At 41.8% G+C, this 19,574-nt stretch overlaps 1 protein-coding gene across 2 annotated transcripts in view; it reads left to right on the top strand.

Annotated features, from left to right (window-relative positions):
* The window catches only part of tenm1 (teneurin transmembrane protein 1), a 168,459-nt gene that overhangs the window by 70,141 nt on the left and 78,744 nt on the right, over nt 1-19,574 (top strand). For both annotated transcript variants that reach the window (XM_038699968.1, XM_038699967.1), the window contains 2 exons: nt 6,424-6,597; nt 16,659-16,861. In XM_038699968.1, the coding sequence (XP_038555896.1) occupies nt 6,424-6,597; nt 16,659-16,861 (377 nt within the window). The remainder of the gene's footprint in view (nt 1-6,423; nt 6,598-16,658; nt 16,862-19,574) is intronic.

Genomic DNA, 19,574 nt, shown 5'->3' with positions numbered 1-19,574 from the left:
ATGGTTGTTTAAGTAAACCTGAAAATGCCACATCAAGCACCTCTTTCTCTTACTGCTGAACTGCCTCAATCTCTCTCTACACCCTGCGCTGTTCTCTTCAGCCTGCCACATCTTCTACGCACATCTCAGCGGGGTAACAGTCAGCGAGGGTACAGTACAGAACCCCCTCACAGCAGTGCCGTCCTATTACCTCTGGCAGTCATCTCACTGTCACACTGATCAATGATTCATGTGTGAGAGGGCCTCGGCCCGTTAGCTCGCCGAACTGCTGCACGCTGTCTCCACTGTGCTGCTGCCACTGCTGCCGCTCCCGTTATAATGACTGGACTCACTTGGAGTCTCTCTTTCTAATGTGTAACTGCTATGTGCGAGAAAGATGGACGCAGAGAGGGAGATGGATAGACAGACAGGGGAAAAAGAGAGTGAGAGTGAAGGTTCATGCTGAGAACATGCTGCTCTCTTAACTGACTGTATGCTGTGTGTAAGTGTGTGCCTGTGTGAGTGTGTATGTATTTTATGTGTCCACTCAAAGGACAAAAAATATTACCCTATAAGCAGAGTTAAGAAGTGAGGGGAACTGCTGGTCCTGAAGGTATTTTTAACTACTATACATTCTCATTTGTTCTCATTCTCAGTTCAAAATGTTCTTTTAATGATGTTCAAAATGTTACTTAACACAGAAACACAGGGTGTACTGGAGTGGGTAAGACACAAACTATATACCTGTGACGTCTCCAGTTTGATTTCACCTGGGGACCATTGTTGGTTGTACCGTCTTTCTCCTCTAGGTTCCTATCTGTTTCCATACTAGCAGCAGACTAAATATTTTAAAAAGGCCATAAAGAAAAACAAACATAGAAACCTGAATGATTTAAAAATACCCTACTACTATAAAGCCCCCGCCCACAAAAAATCCACTAACACCCGATAATATCTGGCTTTTCTCTTCAGTGTAAAAGAGTACAATCGGCATTCACTCCTGGATCAAATGACTCTACAGTAGTCACAGGTATTTACTGGCTCCAGCTCCGATTGGCAGTGATGTAAACATGACACCCAGGCGGACAATTTTTCGCCAGCTTTTCATGTATTTCTATCTGCGGGTATCTCTAAATGTCTCATTCATATATTTATGTAGTATTAACATGCTAATCTAAAAGAGCGTCAGCTGTGACTTTATATCCGCCCTGTGATGTCTTTCAGAGTGCACAAACACTGTAAACACACCTGTCACGTGCCCAGCACCATAAAAACAGAAATAGTGAGGCTACGCCTCAATGGGCTACGCAAAGTAACCACCGTTACATTGTCACTGGCCTCCATGTTGCTTTTTACCATTTACTAACGCTGTCATCTGGTGTGATCATGATGTCGTGAACGTGACACATTAGAAAAAAACAGAAAAGGCAAACTTGTCTACTGCCAATGTGAAAGGAGTCTACTTTGAATGGGTTTACCCTCATTTATAATGTTTAGTGTAAAAAGGGTATATGTTTGTACTTATTTCAGGCAGTTTCAGGCTCACTGATTACATACAAAAGACAACTTATACTGTAACTTTTCTAGTTTTGGTGAAACTGGATCAAATTTTATGGGCAGAATATTTTCTGGTTTTCCATCTGATGTCCTCCGGCTACGGATGCCTCAGCTTTTCGTGATTTATGGAGAGGAATGGAAGCTTGGTGCCTCAGGGGGGTGTTGGTGTTTACGTGTTAGTACAGGAGCTTTGGAGCTTTGGACCCACATACTGTAGTTTGGACCACTAGGAGCACCCAGTTTGGTCATAGCAAGCTGATAACAGCGACTACAGTTAACAGTAGCTAGCGGCTAAAGTAACTGCTAATAACAAGTGAAGCTGTCGGTCCATCAGATTCACTCGGTAAATCACAGAGAGTTGAGGCAGAACATCCAGTAAATATTTACCTTTCCTTCAAAACCGTAAAAGACATGCTGAACAACCTCCAGGATGGATTGACTGCTTGGTGTTCTGGTCAGTTGGCTGGGCCATCTACTGTGCTCATTAACTGCACTGAAGGACTGGAGGAGGTCCCAAGCTAAACAGATCCATTCTTGACATCAAGAAGATGGGCAGGAGAATTGTTTTTGTTTTTTTCTCATAGTTTAGACACACTGGGGACACTTTATTTAGGTTGAAAATACATGAAAAAGTAGATTTTGTTTTGTTTTAAGTGTGTGTGGGGGGGCCTAGCAACTTTAGAACTGGCTGTGCTTAACCAATCGTCACTCCTCAACCCAACAGTCAATCAGACGCAGCGTTAGGTGGGTCTTTTTTCTAGTCTGCTACACTGCGGAGTCTGACAGTTGAATATGTGAGGACGGTAAAAGACTACTGAACGAGCTGTCCGTCGGAAAGCAAGCGTGATGTAAGACAGAAGTAAGCTAGCTTACATGTTAAATGTCCTGTTATTAACCCATAATGTTAGCTGAAATAATTGTTCAGAGCAGTGGCAGCAACCTGGATGTAATGTAGGCTAACGTCAACAGGATAAAACGTGTCGGTCTCTGTGTATTTACTCTGGGGACATGTACCCATCACTTTTTGAAAGCGTATGTTAAAAATGCTTTGAAAAATAGCTTGCAATATGAAATGGTAAAGAACCAATGAAAGTGCTTTAAGAAAGGTTAATTTGCACTTAATTTTTTTAGGTTAGATAAAACAAGCTACTGATTATAAAATGACCCCAAAACCAAGTTGGCCAAGATTTTGTCTCCCTGTGAACATGACAAAAGGAGGGAAGACTAAATCATGCCTGCATGTGTGCTAATACAGCAGGGCAGATATTACATGAGAAAAGTTGATCTACAGGAAAAACATATGTGAAAGCAACACAGAATGCAGCAGAGAGCTGCACTGCAATAGATTCTGTAATATTTATAGATTTTGAATTGTCACCTGCCACCTGAATTTTGTATTTCCCTTTTTATATAAATAAAAACATTTCCACCATAAATTGATGTAGGAAAGGCAGAACAGGAAATTCAAGTGTTTTATGCTTTTTGGGGGGAGCGCTTTTCAACACAAAGTGACGCCCTTGCTTGTTGGTATCTTTCTCTTGTTGCAGTAGACAAATGCCCGTTATCTATAAAACATATAAGCTTAAAAACAGACCCCTCTTATGCTGTCTCCACTGTGCTGCTGCTACTGCTGTCTTTCCTGTTATAGTGACTGGACGCACTCGGAGTCTGTCTTTCTAATGTGTGACTGTTACGTGCGTTTTTGCAAGAGCGCGTGAGAGAAAGATGGACACCAAGAGAGATGGATAGCCAGACAGGGACAAAAAGAGAGCGTTTCTCTGCTTGCATATCCTTCTCACCTTTTTTACCCTTGACCAGTTTGCATGCCTGATAATATGGACCTTTAATTTTTGAGTTGATATTATGCATACATTCTTAAACAAATTAAATTTTAGGCAAATAACCACAAACTGACGTACAGCAAACAGCAGGGGCAGGATAATATTTCAGCGTAGAAATACTGGTTGGTTTCTAGATTTGCCCCCAGACCCTCTAGTGGGTTTTTCCAGCCCTTCTAACTCTTTTGAAAGCGCAAATCTTATAGCAAACTTTTTGAAAATATATCAAGTAAGTGGTCCTTGGGTTATGATTACTTTGTCAAACTATGTTATTAAAGATCAAGAATAAACTTTTACCCTCAAAAGTACTGATTTTAATGAATTGTACTGTTAGACTCAGAATCCTATGCATCCAAAACCACTTAGACTGTATCCCTGAATTTAAACCTAAATTTAAGTCCTGTCCTTGTCCGTGGCTCCATAAGTACTCAATTGTTAAATACCCAGAGTCAACATGGTCAAGAGAACAACAGCAAACATGTCATCGATAGTTTTAGTATTGCTGTGAGGACATCCAAGTCCTCAAAAGTACAAGAGCATACACACAAGCTTGCACCCTCCACCACCATCCTCTTCTCATCACGTTCCCAGGTCCTTATCCCTCCTTGCCTCCTTGTGTGTGTGTGTGCTCTGTAGATGTAGATGCTAAGTGTTCTAGCAAAAGGTCAACAGCCATAAAACAAGAGAGTGAGCGAGACGGAGTGAGAGAAAGGCTGATGAGCAGGAGCTGGGGAAGTAGGGTCTGAGGGGCCTTTGAGGAGGGATGGAGTGGTGAAGAGGAGAAGATAGGAGAGCCGGTGAGGACTGTCGCTGCAGTCATTACTGGAGTGGGTAACACTTGGCTAACGGAGGTGTGGGGGGGCACCGGAGAACAAGGAGAGAAAGAAAAGCAATTCAGATGAGAGGAAGTGAGGAGAGAATGGAGCATGAGAGATTGAATGGTGGAAATGCTAAATGTATCAGTTTGGGAATAACTTCCTCATCCCTCACTGAGTACTCTTACAGACTAATTTATGAAACGATGATAGGTTGTTCCACTCCACTGCATAATATAATGCAGTACAAACAGTGGTGATGCATACACACTTACATTTGTAGGTGCAACACTAAGTTTCATGTTTCGTTCGAATGGAAGAGAATTGATAATGGGCCATGGTTTAAGAGAAATCTCTGCAGAATTGTCTCTAAATATTATTGTTAACTAAAATGTCATTCTGTTCTGACTTTTGCAATGTTTTTCTGTGAGTTTCTCTCTACCTGCCTGTTTTTTTTTCTCCCACATGTCTGCTAAATATGAGTATGAATACTTACAGTACCAGACAACCAGAAGGGATTTTGCTGAAAACTAAAGCCATGAAATGTAATGTACAAGGCAGATCATTTGGGTTACTGTTTGTCATACCCCCCCCCCCCCCTGCCCAGCATCAGCATGAGTCATCACAACTAATTTCACAGCAATGCTTTAATGAGAAAATCCCCCATACTGCTTCTTTCAAAATTAAAATAAAAATACAGTGAAGGAAAAAAAAAAAAAGATATTTTAAAATGAGTGACTTGTACCCACACTGAAGTGAAGAATCTGTGCATGTCCATGTCTGGTCTCATCACAGGCTGACAGTTCAATTAGCCTGGAGTAAATGATGCATGACGTTTCCCTCATGGCCCTAGTAATCGTCAGTGTTCTGCTTTGAAGAGCTATATTGTGCAAGAGTAGATAGCTAAACCAACAGTGGCTTGGGCTAGTCAGAAGTTAAAATGTTGAAATGTATGATTCGCTGATCCCCATAGATCCCAGAGTGGAGCATGGGACCAAATTGGCTTCAACTCTCAGCGCTCATCATAGATGTGCTGTATTTTTCAGAGAAAATATATATATATATTTTTTTCCCCTTTGCATCTGCAACAGAAAGTGACTGCAAATGTCTTTGAACCATCCGGAGTTTTAATGAGGTATTCCTCATCAGGGATCAAGTGTGGGTGAGCGTGTAGGTGTCTGCGTGTGGGTGTGGGAATTCATGCATACATGTAAAATAGCAGGTACGTTTAAGCACTTACGTGAGCGTGCTGTACCTGTGTGTCTGTGTTGGTCATGCTGTGTATAATTGTGGATTTGTTTTTCTAAGCAGCCATTTTGTGCGAGCGTTAGCAAGCGCATGTCGAGTGCTTTTTCTGGGTGTCGGCAATCAGCAGACATAAGACAGACAGTGAAGGTGTTTGAAGTTGTTAGAAGTTCCTTACCTTGATCTGCATGCAGCAGTCATCCTCTCTGGCTGCCACCAGCACATAGTAACTTTGTGATTTGAGTCTTTGCTTTTGTTTGATGTTTCAAATGTGTCAGAGGAGAAAAAAACCTGCAATGATTTATTTTATTTGCTTTGTTCTTCATATCAGCAAAGGGACAATGGCTTTTTAGATTCTTTTAAAGTAAAAAAACTAAAGCAGTGTCAGTGTACGATCTCACATGAATGGGACCTGATGATTGGTCAGAGCAAGGTGAATGTTTTACTGAACATTTTATTGACAGCATTGCAAGACTAATTAATTTCCTTAATAGGCAGGTGTTAGTTGTTTTTATTTAACAGCATGCTTGATTGTTGTCCTAGTAAACAGTTTTATGAGTGGGAGGGGGGATCCAGTATCCTCCCTTACCCTTTGTTGTTTAAAAGGCCCATATGGATTGTGAATCGGCAGCAGCTTTCAAAGCATCATTAGTCATGCATAAAAGACTGTGTTAGCGCTTTAATATCAGCCCTGGGCTCAGGCTCTGAATGTCTGCCTTAATTGCCCACCTCTGCCACGTTCTGTGTTCATGTACGCATGTGTACATGCATATACTGAATGTGTGTGTCTCGTGAGAGTTTATGTGTATGTTTTTTGTGTCCACTGCCTTGCTGGGCACTAATAAGCAACTAAACTGTGAGAGTTCTAAGATGGGCATTAAAGAAGATTCAGACACACCCCTCTGCATGCCTTGAATAATGATCTTTTCTATGTTCTTTTCCTCTCCCTTTGGCTGTTACTATGTGTGTGTGTGTGTGTCTGTGTGTAGCGGTCCACCTGTTAGGTCTGACCTGGCATCTGCGGCACGGCGAGAGCCAGCTGTATGAGAACGGTCTGAGCTCAGCGGACCATCAACAGGAGGACCGCAGCAAAACCAGACCTACCAGCTCCATCCACCTGCTGGACACACTCAACCCTGAAAACACACACGCCGGTGACAGAGGTGAGCTGACACACACACACACACACACACACACAGTATACACCATAATAACAGATCTTCTGCACTCAACTGTTGACAGGATTTGCCCGTCAGTAACAACAAAGCAAATGTTAAACAGTAATTTGTTATTTAGTAGATATTAAATGTATTGAATGAACACTGGCTTAAAGCATTTCACTCAGTTTTGCTTAAACTGTGCTTGGCTGCTTTTATTTTGCATTGCTGTGACATTTTAAAAGCAATAAGGTAAGTGTGCAGTTAAACCAGTGGGGTGTTTCATAAAGCAGTTAGACCAGGTTAATTTCAGGTAGTCAGGCTTATTTTCAGGAAATTATGTTCCATAAAGGAGGTTTAAATACCTTAGTAACCCTGGAAACTGATTTTACGCATCAAAAATGTGTTAACAGGTGTTGGGGTGAACTACTGAACATGTGAAAAAAGTTGTTGCTCAAAGTCTGCCTCCAGTGATATCACTAGAGTGTTGGTTGGGGCTGAAGACTACAACTTTGAAAATGAAAAAACATGTATGGGGGTGGGAAGTTAGAAAGAAGTGAGCTTATCGGACCTCTGGAGCCCCCTACTCATCTTTGCTTGAGGCTAGAGGCGTCGTGCTACATTAGCCACTACTAGCACAACACACCCAAATCTCTGTTGCCAGTTGAATTGTATTGTGGGTAATGTAGGCCAGGTTTTGACAAGGAAGAAGAATGCATGGCATAAATAGGACAATATCGCTGGTTCTGCTGCATTAAGTTCGAAAAAAAAACTCTCCATGGTGCAGCTAACAGTATTATAGTGCCAAATCAGTGGAGCACTATTATTATTTGTTAAACAGTATTTCCATTTTATGGAGACTATGTCACTTTTTGCTAATGCCACTTTTATTAAACACCCTTGGGCAAAGTCTGGACATGTACACACTGAGAAAGGTCAGCTCAAGTCACTTACTATTATAATTTCTATACCTTGCTTAGAATATTCATCTCATCGTACTCCTGTTTTTCTTTTTCTTTCTGCACACTTAGTGAAATAGAAATCCTGCAACACACTACAGGATTTAATGGAAGCACAATTATTCAAATTGTAGTTAGACTATACAGTCCTCTTGAAATGTTAATATGGACATTTAAACATTATGATTGGAACATGTTGAGACTGACTATATATCCATTGGCATGAATTCCAATCAGATTCGTTTGCATTATGACTCTGGCTCGCACACATAAAACACTCAGCACAATGAATGTTTCAGTACGATTGAGAGACATCAGTCCAGAGATCAGCCTTGAACTGATTACTCATTTATTAGAAAGGCAAGGTAATTGGTTAATCATGTTCCCTCTTAGCCATTCCGTGACTGGAATAGCCTTTCTCCACTCTTCCGTCTCTCAACTAGCCAAAGGAATTACTAACACCAATTTAACCCCATGACATGGGATATTAATTGTGAGTGTTCCAGGTCATGAAGTCAGGCAGGACACAGCCACCTTCACGCTTAGACTCTGATGGATATTACACTGGATGCTGTTTGAGCCCATGTTCAGCACTTATACAGAGAATGTGCGAGCCAAACTGCAACCCGCTGCAATTTAGGCAACCTGGGACATCCCTAAAGCAACTCTTCTTGATGAATCCTCACATTCTGAGGATTAACACTCTCATCAGTAGCTAAATCCTCTGCTAGAGCGCGCCGGGGTCATGGAATTCACTTCCGAGTGTTGCGTCACAACAATCTATTGTCTCAACTCCTATTGCTTTGTATGCATGATGAAAGTCGAGAAATCAAAATGGGCAAAGCTAAGCCGTTGATGCAGGGGGCTCAGATTAATAAAATTGGCACGGTGGAGGTGGTCCCCGGGCAGAGGAGGGCCAGAGAGATTAGAGATTAGACTGTAATCCAGTGTGGCAGATTATCACGCTCATCCTGCTGTACCCATCACCTCTCACACCAAGAGACCACACAATCCCCTAGATTACACAGCGAAGGATGGTGTGAGGAGGCTGCGGGGAATGGAAATGATAAAAACACGACACGGTAGGGAGGAAGAAGAGTGAGAGTGATGGGAGGAGAGAAGAATGATTGATGGATACCAATCCACTTGAATGATGTTTGCGATATCAACCACAAAACATTAAAGCAAAATTTTGCCACGTTTGATGTGGGAGTCCAGTCAGTGTTTATACTAGATGTAGTTAATGGAAGCAATAAATTATTCAGTGTGTTCTATATTAACTATGAAAACTGAGTTCTCTTGCTTATGGGGCTGTGCTGGCAGTTCTAGATTCTGATGCCCATGCCCACCCAGTGGGCTTCTATATAACAACAAAGCTAACGCTATCTGGACCTGTCCAGGGTGTACCCCGCCTTCCGCCCGATGTCAACTGGGATTGGCTCCAGCCCCCCCGCGACCCTGTACATAGGATAAGCGGTTGACGATGGATGGATGGATGAATGGCTAACGCTATCTGAGCTAGCATTGCAGTGTAAAGTTCCATAAAAATCAACATGAAAAAACTGTTACCGACATCCAACCTACTACTCTCACTGTTTAGTTGGCTTCAAATGAGGCTTAAAGCTCACACTTTTTCTCTTGGCTGTCCACCTATGTAACAACATTAGCCCCAGCCTGTGCTTAACTGCTCCCAAAGATCTTCTACACATAAGACACATTTTAACCAAACAAACAAACATATTATCAGTGACCAGAAATGTAGGAGTTGTTACAAACTTTTAACGCTGCACTGATACTCCTCTTTGGCAAACACTTTACTCCATGTGTAGCTTCTGATAGTAACCTCTGGCAGTAAACACATTTCCATTCCAATTAGTAAATGATCATGTGGATACAGCATCCATTCAACATAATTCACAGGTTTTAAACAGTTGGTTTAGCCAAGAGAATCCTAGTTAAATTATTTACATAAATGTAAAATACTCGCCATTTTCATGAATTTTGTCTACAAAACGGCAAAATGCTGTTTTTTTTTATTTTGGAATAAATTATTTTATTCTTGATGCACTTCTATAACCACAAGTAACAACAAAACTGTGGGAGCATAAAGATAGCTGAGGAGACTGATTGGAGGATAGTTACCAGTTTCTGCTTGCTTTGATATAAACTGATGACACAGTAGGGAGAGATGAAACGAGCTCGGCGGAATGATTGGAAGGTAGAAATCTTCTTGGATTCTTGTTCATGTATTTTTAGTGTTGTTTTAATGTCAACTTCAATGCCATAAAGAGAAGCTCTCTGTTTGATTTGATGGCTCTTCCCCGAAATCAGGATCCGGAGCAGCAGAATTCTAATATACCTTACGAAGCAGCTTGCAGCACAGTGCTAGATACTAATTGACATGTTATGTCATTTGCGTATGGCTAGTGTCTTGTCAAGCCGTGAGTGCTGTGTTTTATGTTCTGTGTGCTATCTCTCCTGCAGTTTCCAGAGATCACCAGGAGCCTTGCTTAGTCCTCCACACATAAAAGCCTCTCTAATTAGTACTACATTAAGTGCCACTCACCCCGTGATAATCAACCTCAGGCTGATGTACTTTCACGCACACACTCCATCACAGTCCATCTTTCTTTTCTCTTTTCTCTATTTCTATAGCTGACATGCAAGCATACAAGCATGTGGACATGCCTACACACACACACACACACACAAACACACACACACACGCGCACGCACGCACATATAGAAGGCTCTGGTGCTGAAGAAAGCAGAATTGCCCAGAGAAGAGATTTTCTCGCAGTGTATTCCCTAATTTAATGAAGTACATTGAAGTTTGAGAATAATATTTCACTCAACGTGGAACGTCGGATATATTAATGATATGAAATGATACAAACTGACATACACAAGAGCAGCATAATGCCTCATTATAATGCGAAGATGATGAAATGTGGAGCTCATGGAATGCCATCTGAGCCCATGCAATGATTTTATAAACCACCGTATGAAAGGAGAGTTAATGCTGAATTGTTTTCACTCTATCTGATGGTGTGGTTGGTAATGGTGTGTAGATGGATGGAATGTGACACAGACAGAGAGGAGGGCTCTTAAAGAGCACATCAATATTCTAGACTGCGTGCAGAGAGTGCGGGGGCTGAGCATTGTGTATGTGTGCAGAAGAGTAAGAAAGTGTGTGCATATTGCATGCATGCATGTGTGGAAAAGGAGTCTGTGGGAGGGATGAGTGTGTGCATGTACGTGCGTGCATGCGTGTGCAATATGTGTGCAAATGCTGATGGACTGGTCCCTGTTACACTGGTCTCATTGATTTTCTCACGCTGGGTTACAGTCTTGGGATGTAACACACACACCCACAAACACACAGACACACACGCAGTATAGATCATTTAGCGAAGCCCCTGCTTGAGTGCCTCAAGTTGAGAAAGCCTAACAGCAGGAACGTTTCTGTCTTTTACTCAGCCTGCATTCAAAACATCTCATCAAAATATAGCTTAAACATAATTTCAAGCTACAGTCAGTATTTACAGTGTAGATGACACATTTTATAAAGAGCAGAGGGCTTTGTATACTCACTCTTGACATTTGAGAGTAGTAGATTGATGTCTGATGTTCTGACATCAAAGGCAAAAAAAAAAAAAATCAAAGTCAATTTTAATCTTCTTGGTAAACAGATTAGAACTTGCTTTTTGATTAAAAAAATACTTTCACCACAGTGTGGCCAGGGGTTAAATAGGTTTTGGGGTGCTTGTACTTGAGTATTTCCATTGTATGGTACCGCTACACTACAATTCGTAAAATACGTAGATATATGTACTATATTATTATTATACATTTTTACATAAAAAACATTTCAGCACAGATAATACCTCAAATTGTTATAGATTGACAGCATATATATTTTAAATTTGTTATCTCAGTTCTTTTTTCTAACTCTTTCCTTGTTGAGACTTGTGAAGGCTATATTGGCAACTATAAATTTGACAGCATTTTGGGTGCAAATTCAGAAGGCTGATCTCACTTCATAGCATGTAGACCCCTTCGATAGAAAGAGCAAGCTTAAATCCATCACAAATGCAAAATCTCAGAAGGTGATGAGATGGATGGCACATTTTTCTACATTTCAAAAAGGCTCAAGTGTTATTATGTGGTAGCCTAGCAACTTAGCTTATCCTGTGTGAATGTGCCACATGAAGATGTGGGGGGGGGGCATTTCTAAATCACATGAGGTCCCCTGAAATACTATTCCCGTGCGAACAGGGCTTAAGAAGGAAAATTTACTAACTGTGGTCAAACTGCTCTAAGGTCAACACCACACTAAGCATCACATTACTTGTAATGAGCGGTTGGTAGTAGACCCAGATTTCTTATAAGGGGTCATATGCCAACCACTGCTGGGAGCTACTGCTTTACAACATTAAACATTCACGACTAAGCAACAATCGAAAGTGAACAAAAGCATCTTTAGGTATTATTTATCAAGCGTTTAGCATTTAAAAACTCAGTTAATTTGCTTCATCAGGACTGTGTGAGTCTGCTTTGATCAGATTTCATTGACGGTGACCAAAACCCCCACAACTGTCATCACATTCTGATTTCAATGCTGCAAAATCTTATTGGTTACCTTTTTCCAACTGAGCTCCACCACGTAAGAACAGTAAGAAAAAGCTGAGAGCTGATTGAGAAAAATACGTGTTCAGTAGACAAGTCGAGAACAGACGTTATCAGCTGCTAAGAGAAAAAAAAAAACATTGACATCTTGTGAGCTCTGGTTCCTTCCAGGCCTCTGCCCAGACTAGATTAGTACAAGCTTAGTAGAGGGCAATAAAAAAAAACCACAAGTGCTTTATCCATCTGTCATTTATACAACACATATTACATGTGTAACAGTGTAAGTGCACTCAGGGTGTCATGGAGTGAATGAGTTTGTGAACAGGCAGACTTGTCTGTCGCAGACATAGCCTGAGGCCTCGTCCTCACCTAGGCAGAAGGTGAGGACGAGAGAGTAATGGAGGGCCCTAAGGCCAAGAGCATTATCTTCTCCTGACTCTGACTGACACTCATTAGGCTGCACAGTGGAGAGAGGAGGCTGAAAGCTTATTAAGCCAACTGCTCAAAAGGCCCTTAATTGAATCCAAGTAATTATAGAGACCTTGCCCATTGTGATATTTTTATTCATCCTGCGGCAAACTCAATCTCTCTTGCATTTGGAACACTATTACTGTTGTCTCCACCAATGTGCATGAGATCCACACTCAGGCCTACGCTTCAATATCGACTAACACTCGCGCGCATACACTCACACAGTTCCGGTCCCCCCAGACATGTCCTGTCACCAAGACCCCGACTGCACTTTCAGTCAGTTCTCTGCTTCATTAGAATCTGAGGGATAATAACATTAATTGCAAAGACAGTTTAGTTCCTTTGAAAATAGATTACAGGTGTAATTGTTTTACCTGAATAACCCGTAGGCAAGAGAAATTAATTAGACCTTGTGTCCCAAGTCCTAATGTAGCTCATCGCTTTCGTTGGCCTGGCACACACACACACACACACACACTACACACACACAACACTCAGAGACGCACAACAGACAGACAGACAGATGGGCAGACCTGCTCACACTGAGTTTTAGAAACACCCTTTATGAGAAGCAGAAAGGGTGACAATGCTGGACATGTTAGCTAGTCATTAGAAATAGGAGTTAAACAGAGTTAAAATCTAAACCATCCTAATCCTGTTGCACTGTGACATTGGAGAATAATTTAGGAGAAAATATTGCAATGGGTACATGTGTTAGCGTATTGTGGGTGAGTAGTGTCAAACGGGGCATTAACTGTGTTATGTGCACACAATGCCGCACCAGTATAATTGGCTGCGGCAGCATCATTATGATACTGTACAGTGTGTTGGTTCTTAGCAGACCTGCCCACTAACCCTTTATCATTTCCATCAAGGGCACATTGTGCTTGATGGCAGACATGAAGACGCTAGGCAACACTTTCATCGCCCCTTTAAACAAGCTCATTTTGAAATAAACCTTAATACATTTTTTTGCTTACAACTAGCTTCTGTTGCCAACTAATGATGAAAAGCACCAGAGGAGATTCATGCAATGCCGTTTATTTTTATTCTAAGTAACTGATAGCAAGTGTGAATTTCAAGCTGCTTTTTGCTTATTAAAGCCACAAGATAGCAAGGTGTGAATCTTACCTCCCTGCTCACATTTTGGCTTGTTTAAGCTTGTATTCCTTTTGCCTGCCAAGTATGAATAAACAGACATTTGCTGTTTTGAAAGATATTTTCAAAGAATGGTCTCAGGTTTTGTGCTGAGATACACAGGGCTACGGTGCTGGTGGAACACATTGATTGACAGCAGTAATCTGAGCAGCTGGGAAGGCCTGGAGGACCCCTAGTCACCATGTGATCCGTCTGGTTTCTGCAGGACTCCCAAAATGCCTCGATCCTCCCCCCTTTTTCCTGGAGCTGCGGTATTATTCTCTACTTCTGAGAGAGAAGAAGAGAGAGATGCAAGGAGGGTTTTTCTTCTTTCTTGCATCAGCAGCTGTAACTTGACACGACACCTCCCCTTTGGACACGGTCCTTTCGTCTCTTCTCTTCCCCCTCCTCTTTTTCATCCTTCCTTTTACACCCACCCCTTCTCCCACACCCAAACACCCATCCTCGTGGCTTTCTGTCCCCCTGTTGCATCAGACTCGGAGAGGGGCTATACAGTAATCAGCATCAGAAGGAACTGCCTGCTCATCTGCCCGCCAGCCTGCCAGTCAGCCTACTCGTCGACCCGCCTGCGTGCCTGCCTGCCTGCCAGTGTTCTGCCAACTGCCATGCCCCGTTCATGTCCTATTCATCTTTTGTTGAATAAAAGGCTGCTTTCCTCAGGACATCCATCCCTCTGCTGGCCTTTATTTTTTGTGTGCCAAGCACAGGAGTGAGAATTAGCATTAAGAGGAATAGACTGCTGAGCTAGACTCAGCAGGAATGCATGAAGGCATACCTTAGTTCTGCCAAGCTGCTTTTTTTCTGTTTGGTAGAGATTTTAGTACAGGAACAATTTATGCTTCATACAGGACACCTGTCTCTCTTTTCTCTTTCATTAGTAACCTTTTTGAACTCTCCTTTTTTTTTTCTCATCTCCCTCTCATGTTTCTTTGTCTTGTTTCCTTTTCCTCTATCCAGCTCTCTTGTCACAGCTCAGTCTAGTTCAATCAATTAACCAATTAATCAATTAACCTTTTTTTCAGTCCCTTAGTCCAAAGAAGAAAAAGATAAAGGAGATGGAAGATAAAAAGAGAAATTTAATGCTTTGGAATTTCTTGGCATGATATGTGACATTTTGTGATAATAGGCCCGGAAAGTAAGAATATGCGTTAAAAAGAAACACAAGCAGAAAAGAAAGTTTACTGCCATGCTAGCAGCTCTGTGGGGCTGTATTTTGGCAGTGTAGAGCTTTTAAGCTAGCAGATGGTTACATCAGCATGCTAACATGCTCACAATGATGATGTTAACATGCGGAGGTTTTAGCAGGTTTAATTACCAATTTACCATGTTAACCATCTTTGTTTAGCTTTTTAGCATGAACACATTTCAATATATGTGATGAAATACAGGCTTGAATGTGGTGTGTATAATTGATGAGGAGATGAGGAAAGCAATAGAGTCTTATGTAACAACACCAAGTAAATAGCAGAACGGGCTTTTCGTGGCTGTTATAGGTAAATGCAGCCATGCATGCTTACAGAGACAATGCTAACATGTTGCTGTTCAGCAGGCGTAATGTTTACCATATTAGGTTAGTATGTTAGCATGCTAATATTTTCTAATTTGCACTAAACACAAATTACAGCTGGGGCTGCTGGGACTGTCATAACTTGTAAGTATTTAACAAAATTTGTTTTTGACCCGATGATTGTGCTGAAAAGGTCCCCAAAGTTATTACAATATATCAGAACCACAAAAGTCAACCTCATGGTACAGTACTGCTAGATGAAAAGTCAGGAAGATCACCAAAGTAATTAAGATTCATCCTCTGGGCATCATTTCTGTACAAAATTCCATTGCAATCCATCAAATAGTTGTTGAGACATTTCTGTCTAAACCAAGGTGGTGGACCAGTGCCATCCCTCGAGCCACGCCGCTAGCATGGCTAAAAAGGAACAGCGTCAGTAGAAACAGGAGCGACTCGCAGGCCTGCACTCTCTCCCTCCCTATCTGTGTGACAGTACATGTGATATATGCCGGCTGGCCTGTGGGTGGGCATGGTGTCGCCATAATGGAGTGGTAAAGCTTCAGGCATTATAGATTGAGAGCGAGCGGCCTCGTCCATGAATCTGCCCCTAACTGTTCTTCTGCCTTTGTGGCCGTAACGATCGGCTGGCTCCCCTCTGTCACCGTATTTCCTCCATCTTAGTTTAGAAGCAGAGATATATCTCTCCATAAAGGCAGACACAAAGAGGGCTGGAGAGGCTCGCCTGCTCCCCTACACAAAAGACTCAGGCCTGGTGGTTGATAAAGGCTTATGGAGAGGAGAGGAGCTGATGGCCAGGGGACTGTTGGAAAGACCTATTCTCTTCACACACAAAACCATGCTCTCACTCAAGACACTATCTTTGTGCCGCGACGCTGTTTGTGAATGCGTGCGTGCATGTGTGCGTGCCCCTGCCCTCCTCACTTTCTCTCATCCACCTTTCTGTCTCTCTCTTTTCACACACATGCTAACACATACACACTCTTCTTGTTAGAAGATGCTAATATAGCACATGACAAAGCCCCAGTAGACAGCTCTCATACAAAACACTTCTTTTCTAAAGCAGTTCTTCTTTATGCGGAGCCTATCCAACGCCTTGCCAAGGCAGGGTCTCTTGAAAAGCAGGATTTTCACCAGCGCTCAGTCATTCCTGATGTCTATTCAGTCTCACTTCATTAGGACGTCTGCTGATCACACTGATGTTTGAAGACATCAGGTTGGTTATTAATTGCTCCCTCTGATACTGAATAGAACTCCGCGTCTACCTTGACAAATCTGCAGTATGTGACTTAACAATATCACCTGTCTGTGTCTTTTACCTGCAGAGAAGTGGGTGCGAGGCCGGGCCATCGACCGTGGCGAGGTTGACATTGGAACCCAGCAGAGCCAGGCAATCCCTCCCGGACTTTTTTGGAGGTTTCATATGACTGTGCACCATCCGACCTACATCAAGTTCAACCTGTCTCTCTCACACAACGCACTGCTGGGGGTCTACGGACGCAGGAACATTCCGCCTACACACACTCAGGTAAAGGCTACAGCATGCTGTTCACCCAGATGGGCTTGTTTGCCGAAGTACCACAGAACACATACACACTAATTTCTCTCAATGTTGGCCATTCATCCACTCCAAAATGGTTTTTATGAGCGAGCTGACTTCACAAAAATGTGATAAAAATTCTGGCCTCGTGAAGCGCCTCTTCGAAGACAATTATGTATAAAGCATTATGTTTGTGCCTCGATCTTATTTGCACATATAGATATTTATATAGAGATATTTTAAACAATTACGTTCCATAGAGAAAATATGATCTTGAAAAGAATTACTTAATTTGAGCAAAAATCTATTCTGTGTTTAATAAATGTATTTGTGTGTTTTTATGTTATCCACATACAGCGTCTCTCAAGAGCGATCTCAACTTTCCTTGCATGCTCACTGAACTTGACTGTGTGTTACGGGGTGCCACAATTTGAAAATCTGAAAATTGGCGAAGGGAGTAGTTTCTGATTGCCTGTAGAATTATCTCTAACTATAGAGGTAGAAATTGCAAATCACTGTTCTGATTCAAATTCAAATACAATTTCTTCAGTTTGGTTACGTTGTACAGTAAGTGAACGCATCACTGTTCTTACGCCATGATGTTCAGTGATTCTTACTGTCTTCAGTTAAGTTGCAAGATCAGTTTGTTGCTGGTTCAAGCTGTAACATTAAGTTAAGTACATAACCAAACATACACAAGCATTGTTTATATACAGTACATCACAAAAGTGAGTATGCCCCTCACATTTTTGTAAATATTTGATCATGTCTTTTCATGTGACAAAACAACCCTGAAGTAATGACACTTTGCTACAATGTAAAGTAGTGAGTGTACAGCTTGTATAACCGTGTACATTGCTTTCCCCTCAAAATAACACATCACACAGCCACTATGGCTAATTGGGCCCAATTTGGACATTTTCACTTAAGGGTGTACTCACTTTTGTTGCCAGCGGTTTAGACATTAATGGCTGTGCGATGTGTTATTTTGAGGGGACAGAAAATCTACACTGTTATACAAGCTGTACACTCACTACTTTACATTGAAGCAAAGTGTCATTTCTTCAGTGTTGTCACATGAAAAGATATAATTAAATATTTACAAAACTGTGAGGAGTGTACTGTAGGTAATGTCATTGCATCTCCCTACTTGCTGCAGTGTTATCACATTATGATTGTTTCTCTAGTTCTTTCTGTAAGATTTTAACTGTATTTGTCAGGGCTGAGCTGACAGCGGTGCTGTCAGAGTAAAAGTTACTGATTTGGCAGTGACAATGGTGTGTAGGAAGGTCATTTAGGAGTTTTGATGGTGACGATTTGTTCTTACATGTGCTGGACGCCTCTAGTTACTTGCCTGGAAGATTGGAAGCACTGGGATAAAAGAGCCCACCACAGCCATACATACATGTCTTGCATACCTTTCTATCATGGTAGCTACCTAGCTGACATCTGCCAGAAGTGAGGCGCAAATTGAACTCCACATACTTGCGCCTGTAGACAGGTCAGGGGTTGTGTACAGTAAGAAGCATAGAAAACAACTTCCTGTCACCTCTAACCTCGTCAGCGATCACTCATTTTAAATATTAGTAAAGCCAATCACACAACGCAGGTGTCAATAAACTATATTTAAGCTTGCTTTGTCAGACAAGTTTGTGAGCATACAATAACAATTTAGTTAACTCCTCAGTGTAGCAGAGCAGGCATTGCTGCATTTATGACCCATCAACAAATCACTATTTTATACTTGTTCTGACAAGAGAAACAGAAAATACGTAAATGAGAACAATTAAATTGTGAATTTGGCTGTATTCAAATACAGTGTTAGGAGATGATGGAAAACAGCTTTTACTCTGCAGAGTAATTGGGCTGTGTCTGTCATACTCCATACCAGATGTTGAATGTGATGTAAAATGCTGTTGTTTGCCAACTAAAAGAAGAGGAAGAAGAACAGACTTTGCCATTTTCCTCGTGTGGACAAAGATCTTCACAACACTTGTGAAGATGTGTGTTTGCATGATGTTTTCACAAGGAACAGCAATTTCTGATTTAGTGTGTGGATAACAGTACACACACACATACATTGTACACATTGTAGAACAGCATTGTGCCATGCAGGAAGCCCATATACAGACAAAAATACAACACACACTGAGTCATCTGCTTTTTAACATCAGTGCGCCCCTGCTCTCGCCTGCATGAAGAGGTCTAATTAGCTGTTTTTGACACTAGTGTGACACACAGCCCTCAGGGGGAATAAGACTCAGCGAGTGCTTGGTAGTTCAAGGAGGTTTTAAGATGGAGAGGAAGGGAGGGAGAAAAGAGGGTAGTGGGGAAAGCTAAAGAGGGTGAGAAAGAAGCAGAGACAGGTTTAGACAAATGAAATAATAGTCTGTTCCATTTGAAAACCTGCGTGGTAAAGACTGCCCATGCTATTATCAGCATGTCAAGATGTTGAACCAGCTGCTGTGGAACATGCCTTGTAGAGGACTGAGCTGCCATGGATGACGATTTTCCCTCCCTTCTTTGGATCCCTGCTTTGCAATTCACATCTGATATCCACAGCTAATGCAGTTCCCCAGCTTCTTGTATGCAGGCAGTTTTCCAATAGCATTCAATTGGCAGTTTCATAAAGCTCGCTCAACAGCAGCCACACATCGCTGCACAAGGTTTGGCTTGCGAGTTTTCATTGCATTTATGCAGG

The sequence above is a fragment of the Micropterus salmoides genome, unplaced genomic scaffold (genome assembly GCF_014851395.1).
Source record: "Micropterus salmoides isolate LMB-PRFRI ecotype aquatic unplaced genomic scaffold, ASM1485139v1 Ms_hic_scaffold_5, whole genome shotgun sequence".
Lineage (NCBI taxonomy): Eukaryota > Metazoa > Chordata > Actinopteri > Centrarchiformes > Centrarchidae > Micropterus > Micropterus salmoides.
The sequence above is the reverse complement of the archived record's forward strand: the minus strand, read 5'-3'. Positions and strand labels throughout refer to the sequence as shown.